An 8,539-nucleotide genomic window follows, 5' to 3' on the forward strand; every position below is an offset into this window, starting at 1 on the left:
TCCTTCTATTAACACTCTGATGATTTCCTGGTTTTATGAAGCCCCTCCTTCAGAAATACACAATGGGCTCAGATTGGTTAGCTGGCCCAAGAGTGTTGTGATTAGCTAAACCAGCAATAGTGCACGTGCTGAAACAATACGCCCCTCACCTCAGTGGCATGTGCTCCGGTTGATTTGTAAACAATGGCGTTGTCAATATTGCATATCAATTTGAGCCCCAATGAAACCCAGATAATACTAGTGAAGAGGATCACGCAGAACCTGTGCAAGCACGACTCTTACAGGACATTTCAGAATGGTATGTTGTTGTTTTTTTTGTTTGTTGTTGACTCAACTGTGTTGGGTAGAAATCGCAAACCCAAAGCACCTAGACCAGACCGTAAGGGCACTTTAGCGTCGGAGCTCAAAGGGGATGAGAGAGAGATGAAGAGCAGGGGGACGCGTGGAACAGGATAAAGAACCACTGCTTTAGAACATTTATTTTGAAACTTGTGATTCCATTAGAATCATTAGAAAACAGAATCGACAGAATAGACCTTTTCCTGAGTATACGATAAGTGCGGCAATTACGAATTCTAACTTCCGATTGGATGCTCTTCTGTTCCAGTCTCCATAAGAACCCATTCAAATAGCACCCATCTGTTTTTAATGTAGCTAACGTCGGCCGCTTCGTGTCATCTACACACTCATTAAACTTTGAGCAGTGAGGTACTGACAAATGAGGGTCATTGCGACATTGCAAAGTGATGGCGCTATGGAGCCATGTGCTTTTTAAAAACATTTTAATAGGTTTAAAATTAGATTATCAATTTGGAATATACGCTAATTTGACTAGAAACACTGGAGACCGGAAATGCGAAGGATCCTTCTGGTTAAGAGTCAAAAATGTCTATACAGTATCTCACAAAAGTGAGTACACCCCTCACATTTCAGCAATCATTTTAGTCATCTTCTTAAGGGACAATACTATAGAAATGAAACTTGGATATATTTTAGAGTAGTCATTGTGCAGGTTGTATAGCAGTGTATATTTACTGTCCCCTAAAAATAACTCAACATACAACCATTATTGTCAAAACAGCTGGTAACAAAAGTGATACACCCTAAGTGAACTTGTCAAAACTGTGTCCAAAGTGTCAATATTTTGTGTTAGCACCATTGTTATCTAGCACTGCCTTAATTATTCTGGACATGGAGTTCACCAGAGCTGCACAGGTTGTTTCTGGGATCTTCTTCAAATCTTCTAAAATGACATCATGGAGCTGCTGGATGTTAGACACATGGTGCTTCTCCACCTTCTGCTTGAGGATGCCCCATAGGTGCTCAATAAGGTTCAGGTCAGATCACCTGCACCTTCGTCAGCAAGGCAGTTGTCATCTTGGTGGTGTGTTTGGGGTCATTATCATGTTGGAAAACTGCCGTTCGGCCCAGTTTCTGAAGGGAAGGCGTCATGTTCTGCTTCAGAAATGTACAGTACATAGAATCCATGTTTCCCTCAATTAACCGCAGCTCCCCAGTACCAGCAACACTCATGCAGTCCCAGACCATGATGCTACCACCACCATGCTTGACTGTAGGAGAGACACAATTTTCTTGGTACTCCTCACCAGGGCATCACCACACATGCTGGACACCATCTGTGCCAAACAAGTTTATCTTAATCTCATCAGACCATAGGACATGCTTCCAGTAATTCATGCTCTTGGACAGGTTGTCTTCAGCAAACTGTTTGCGGGCTTTCTTGTAAGCCAGCTTCAGAAGAGGCTTCCTTCTCGGATGACGCCAATGCAAACCGACTTGTTGCAGTGTGCAGCGTATGGTCTGAGTACTGACAAGCTGACCTTCTACTTCTGCAACCTCTGAAGCAATGCTGGCAGCACTCGTGCATCTGTTTTTTGAAGCCAGGTTCTGCACCTGACGCACAGAACGAGTACTCAACTTCGTTGATCGACCCTTCCAAAGCCTATTCCGAATGGAACCTGTCTTGGAAAACCTCTGTATGACCCTGGCCACAATACTGTAACTCAGTTTCAGGTTGTTATTGAACCTCTTATAGCCTAGGCCATCTTTGTGGAGAGCAACAATTCTAATTCTCAAATCTTCAGAGAGTTCTTTGCCATGAGGTGCCTTGTTAAACATCCAGTGGTCAGTATGAGAGAATTGTACTTAAAGCACCAAATTTTAACTGCTCTAATACAAGACACACAACTTTGTATGGTCCTGTCAAGCAGACAAAAACATGAACATGATGAATAGGACATGTGCCTTTGCATGGTTAAATGACAGTGCTGTTATCACTTTGGGTGTACCCCACTTTTGTTGTCAGCTATTTTGACAATAATGACTGTATGTTGAGTTATTTTCAGGGGACAGTAAATATACACTGCTATACAAGCTACACATTGACTACTCTAAAATATATCCAAGTTTCATTTCTATAGTATTGTCCCTTGAGAAGATAAATGATTGCTGAAATGTGAGGGGTGTGCTCACTTTTGTGAGATACTGTATGAATAGATTTTTTTTGTGCACCCCTAGTTTTGACAGCATGGCAACAACTTCCTCTTCTCTAAAGCAGCACAACATAGCCTCACCCCCATCGTTGCATGTAAATGTCAGGGTTTGTGATGTCACCAACCTGGGAAGTAACTCGTTATAGTCCCTTCCAGCCGTATTTGTAGGCATTAAACTGCCATAATTTTTAAAGACAATATCTCCGTTTGCTTTGAACTTTCAGCATCATAACTTTGCAGATATTGTTTATGCACAAACAGCAACATCACACACTAACCAAAGTATCACAATCAACCACCCCTTAAAATGCTTTTTAAATGTGTTTTTTGCTTGTAGGAAAGCACCAATTCTGTAGAACGGCCCATATAGGGTGGGAAATACATGAAAAGTGCAGTTAAAACAAAAGACAATAAGTGAAAAATGACTGCGTGGATTGAAAAGAGCAAATACACAAGTTGAAAAAATGAAACTTGATTTTATTGTCGTGCTTTCGATGTGTAGTTACGAAGGGTAACTTTCATTTTGCATTACTGTACGTTTCAAATTAAATTACACGAAATACAAAACAAACTGTTAATATAGATGGACATGGCTGATCAACAAATAGAAAAGTGCATGAAGAAAAGGATTTAACCTTTATAAAATTGACATCCCATTGCAAACTATTGCAGAATAACTGTACAATGTAAACAACAATGAATATCACTGGAGTCGGATGTGATTCAACTTCACTTAATGCAAAAATGATCGTTTCCTTATTTTCCCTTTAGTGTGTTAAACTGAATAAAGGAACTGAACGTTGTTGTCTATATAGGAAAGAGGAGGACAAAAATATTTTTTGTACATTTTTAAGCTGGTAATCTGCCTCAGATCAATCAAATTGGACAATAGGCTTCTTACATATGAAAATAGAATGTATGTATCAAATTATTTCTTAATTTTGATATGGCACTACATTATATTTTCACTGATTTTATTGTTATAAGGTGTCATCATTCACTGTCACCAAATGTTGTTCCAAATCTAGGACCTTTATGCTGAAAAAAATAAATTATTATTATTATATATGTGTGTGTGTGTGTGTTTTGGTGAATTTTGGTAACAAAAAGGTTTTGTTCAGGACTGATGTCCATTGTACAGACATATGGGATTATTTTTGTGCCAATAAGAATGAACGTAACGTGACGCCACTGACGTCACCGTCTGTGCTTCCAGGTCAGAGAGCAACTGTCCATCAAAAGCTCATTAGCCAATCAGAGTAGATCGCTGTTAAGCCCGCCCCCACAAGAGGTTTGTGCCAAAACAGCAAACGAAAATTTGCGAAGCGTAAGCGAAAGCTGTGGCAACGCATTCAGAATCCATGATTCGCGAAAACGATTCTTTGAAAATCATTAACAAAGAATGAAGCATATTTGAAGAGCATGTTAATTTCGTGCGACTGAGTTCATTTTTTCATTTTCATTGTGTTTTTCTTCTTTTGCAGTGGCATAAATTTGTTCGTTTCTTGGAAAGTTACGTTCAGTTTTATGAAGTTACGTTCATTCTTATTGGCACAAAAATAATCCCATACAGACAGAGCAAAAAAACAAAGCAAAACACAAAAAATTAAGTGGCACTTATCAAAATATCTTTTTATATTCCACAGAAAAAAACAAGTCTTCTAGTTCTGGAATGACATATGGGTGAGTAAATGATGACAGAATTACAATTTTGCTTAAAATCTGGCTTTAAGGCATTCTTATTTGCATTGTTACATTGTAGAGCAGCAGATTTCAACTTTCTGATTTCTCTTGTTTAACAAGAAAACCTATTTAAATACTAAAAGAAAGCTATTATACATCATTTACATATTTAATATGATTTTTAAAAATGGAAAAAACAATAACAATGGTATTGTGGGACAAAAAAAACTTGTTTCAAGTAGGTACTGCTGCCACCCTGTGGTCGGCATCAGAATAACAGCACTTAGTTTTACTGTTAAATGAACATCCCATGATAAAGTAAATAATCTGAGAGCACTTGATCTGTAGTTAACTGCAGACTGAAACTGAGTGTGTTGTAGGTTGTTTTAGCGGCCCAGAGAACTGATACCGACTCTGAATCTCTGTGACTCTGTGGCTTGTTCCTGCTTGATTAAAAACTGCAAAACCAGAGCCATCCTGCTTCACTAGAACTCATCGACATGGATGAAACACATAAATCAGAGAATGTCCCCAAATTCCAAAATTCAGGTCTCTTTACTCTGTAGTTTCATCATCTGATTTGCTGTTCAGATCCTAAAGGGATTTTACTTCTACCCTCAAAGGTACAGGTTAACTTTAGCTGGCACTAATTTGCAGCCAGTACTGGAGAAGTATTGGCTGTCATTTGGTGTGTAAGTCATAGCGCCCCCTACCGACGATGCCACATCTGCACGCTGACACTCCCCTCGCTGGCAAAGCTCCCGCTGGGCACATCGCTCCACGTGGCGCCGCAGCAAGGGGAGGAAAGGCACAAAACGAGTGATAAGCTTTTCTGTAATTATTCTGGAGTGGTAGAACCCACCTGGGAAACAAAGTTCAACCACAGATTAGATTGACTTAACGGGAAAATTGTGCAACATATAGTAAGCACTAAGATTAGAAGCTACCATTAGCACATTAAACTGAAGATCAATGACACTTACTGTTCTTGTTGTCGTACACCGCATCAGCAATACTGTCCTCCAGCTCTTTAGGCAAAATGTCCTCTCGATCTCTACCTGCCTGTCGGCTCTCCAGCGCAACTTTGTTAATTACCTCCTGACCCACAGTACTGAAGAAAAAATAAAAAGATAAAATAAAATAAAAACAGTACAGTTCATCCAAAAATGAAAATTCTGTCATCATTTACTCATCCTCATCTTTTCCCCAAACTATAATATAATATTTTTTTAATGAAACTTAAGTTTCTGTTCCTCTCCACGGAATGTTACCAAAACTTGATGCTATGGAAGCCTGTTTCTGCAACAAATAAAACATAAAGAAAGGTTATTGTTACTTTTTATCCCACAATTCTAACTTTTTTTTCCTCAGAATTGAGTTATAATGTCAGAATTGCATGACATAAACTCTCAACTGCAAGAAAACAGTCTGAATTGTGAGTTTATATCTTGCAATTCTGACTTTTTCTCAGAATTCAGTTATAGTTAGAATTGCTTGATATAAATTCACAACTGTGAGAAAAACTTGCAATTCTGACTTTTTCTCAGTATTGCGTGATTTAAACTCACAATTGCAAGGAAAAAAAACTCTAAATTCTGACTTTTTTGTCACAAAATGCGAGTTTGCATCTCGTAATTCTGACTTTTTTGTCGTATGTGCGAGTATGTATCTCGCAATTATGAATTTTTTCTTGGAATTGCGTGATTTAAACTCACAACTGCAATAAAAACTCTCAATTCTGACTTTTTTGCCCCAAAATGCAAGTTTGTATCTTGCAATTCTGATTTTTTTTTCTCAGAACTGCATGATATAAACTCAAAACTGCTAGAAAAACTCGCAATTCTGACTTTTCCTCAGAATTCAGTTATAGTTAGAATTGCGTGATATAAACTCACAATTGCGAGAAAACCTTGCAATTCTGACTTTTCTTCCTCAGAATTTCGTGATTTAAACACAACTGCAAGAAAAACTCTCAATTCTGACTTTTTTGTTGCAAAATGCGAGTTTGTATCTCACAATTCTGCCACTTTTGTCGCAAATGCGAGTTTACATCTTGCAATTCTGACTTTTTCACGCAATTCTGAAAAAGTCAAAAGCAAGATATAAACTTATTATTATTAAGTCCAATTTTGAGAGAAAAAAAGAATTACGAGTTTATATCTCACAATTCTGACTTTGTGTGTAATAAAGACAGAATTGCAAGATATAAACTTGGAATTCTGAGAGAAAATTCACAATCGCAAGATATAAACTCAGATTTCTGAGGAAAAAAAGTCACATTTGCGAGTTTACATCTTACAATACTGACTTTATAACTCACAATTGCAAGTTTTTATATTACAAATCTGAAAAAAGTCAGAATTGCAAGATGTAAACTAAAAACTGCTAGAAAAAAGTCAGAATTGTGAGATAAAAAGTCACAATTACCTTTTTTATTTTGTGTTCAGTGGCAAAAATAGGCTTCCATATAATCCAAAAAGGTCATAAAGGTGTCATAAAACAAATCCATATGAATTGAGTGGTTTAAAACAAACTGACTCCATTCATATGGATTTATTGGTGTTTCAAAAATGAACCAAAGTCATAAGGGTTTGGACTGACATGAAGGTGAGGACATGACAGATTTTTTTGGTGATGTATCCCCTTTGCTTTCAATTTTTTTTAATCGCCCTGAAGGATAGAAACCTATCCATAATAAGCATATAAAATATTATTCTATTAATCAGTCGTTCAGACTTACCTGATAAATATATAAATCGCCTTACGGTAGTTTGTCTGGAACAGAACATGAAAGGGGCCTAAATGTGGCTCTAAAACATCGATCACACCAGGAGGCATTTTCTCCATCTCATCAAAGATGAAAATTGAGCGAGCACAAGCCGTAAGGTTACTCTCCACCCACTGTTTTAGATTTGACTGTGCACAAAACAAGAACAAATAAATAAACAATTAATAAAGAAATCTATGCATCCAGGATGTAAATATTAATCTGCACAAGATTAATTTCAGTAAACATACACATACCCTATACTGTTTCACCCTGTCAGCTGAAGGAAAGTGTAAAGTGGGAACAAACTGATGGATGTAAGGACTGCCCATAGCTGTTCCGTAGATGTGTCGTCCAATCATAGCGCTGACCAGACTTTTCCCAGTCCCAGATCCTCCATGGAAAGACAGCACTAGAGGTCTGTCGGGGTTTTCATTCTGTAAAAAATTCACCACTGCTTCCGAGACAATATCCTGAGCCATGTGTTGACCATAAAGGTTTTTATAAAGATCCCACTCTAAACCTGTAAAAACAAAGGCACAGCTAGGATATTTGAAGGGGTACTGCGTATTGTCACTCTGGAGCATGAACAGCTGTCACAAGATCGATGACAGATACACTGCATGACACAATGACACATCAATTCATTAAGGGCTCCAAATATAGAGAAAAACAACAAAAGCAGAAGTCTGTTTCATGTGATATTTACTGTTACCACATTAAGTTGGTTTGCTATGCTTACAAAGTATGTAGAAAAGGTGTTTCTACACAATGATTAAATACTAACTTATGAGATAAGACCACACTTATATGACTGCCAGCTGTACAATACGTCCTGTAATTTCGTTTTGTTAATTTTCTTTTAATTGGTGCGTTCGTTATGTGAAAATGTCTGTTACTCTTTGAAATATTTATATACAGTCACAGCTCTCTAGAGTTATAATTTGCCCAGCTAAACTGATATGTATATAATTATGTGCATTTTAGTATGATATTAAAATGTATTTATAAGCAGAAACAAGTCATATGAGGAAGCCAGCATCAGAAAGAGATCTCAAATGCATTTTAGCATTTCATCTTGTCAAGCAGTGAACTGTATAAAAGTAACGTTACATAGCTGCAGACACACACTGTGTACTATGTAGCATGTCGTTTGTTTACAGTGTGGTCAGCTGTCATCTACCAATAATGGTTCGGTTAAATCTGACGTATGTGGTAAAAATATATAGAAAGTCCGTTATTTATCTTAGAAGAAATCCCTTGGTTTCATCTGGTGAAGCTGTAAGCCTCACTGTGTACTACAGAAGCTAACGCTAGCTGTCTACATGCTGAAGAAACAGCTGTTATTATCCCACACCCCTTACCTTTTATGTCTGGTTTGAAGTCACAGTCGCAGCTGTCAGATATTGAACAAAAAATAGATTTCATCTCAAAACCCGTACCTAAGGACGTACAATAAATTAAAAGAAGTATAAATATCATTGTAGCTGCTGTACAGCCTCGGAGCACAGCTCCAAGATGAGTTGGATGGCGGAAGCAGAACTACTACAGCGCTACACTAGAGGGCAACAAACTG

General features: G+C 37.7%; 1 protein-coding gene across 1 annotated transcript; it reads right to left on the reverse strand.

The window, feature by feature from the left end:
* Window positions 1–2,969: 2,969 nt before the first annotated feature.
* On the reverse strand, window positions 2,970–8,503 carry tor2a (torsin family 2, member A). Its single transcript, XM_051111057.1, has 5 exons — window positions 8,328–8,503; window positions 7,221–7,486; window positions 6,937–7,112; window positions 5,180–5,307; window positions 2,970–5,058 (listed from the first exon to the last, which is right to left on the reverse strand). Exons 1-5 carry the CDS (start codon window positions 8,443–8,445, stop codon window positions 4,814–4,816), a joined length of 933 nt encoding a protein of 310 aa, XP_050967014.1. The 5' UTR covers window positions 8,446–8,503; the 3' UTR covers window positions 2,970–4,813.
* Between the last annotated feature and the right edge of the window lie 36 nt (window positions 8,504–8,539).

This window comes from Labeo rohita, chromosome 5, assembly GCF_022985175.1.
Source record: "Labeo rohita strain BAU-BD-2019 chromosome 5, IGBB_LRoh.1.0, whole genome shotgun sequence".
NCBI lineage: Eukaryota > Metazoa > Chordata > Actinopteri > Cypriniformes > Cyprinidae > Labeo > Labeo rohita.

Coding starts and splice junctions, on each gene's coding strand:
- tor2a (XM_051111057.1), bottom strand. CDS start 8,445: ATGATATTTATACTTCTTTTAATTTATTGTACGTCCTTAGGTACGGGT. Junction 5,308..6,936: donor GCGATTTATATATTTATCAG/GTAAGTCTGAAC, acceptor TTTTTTCTTCAG/TACTGTGGGTCAGGAGGTAA. Junction 5,059..5,179: donor GGTGTACGACAACAAGAACA/GTAAGTGTCATT, acceptor TTTGTTTCCCAG/GTGGGTTCTACCACTCCAGA.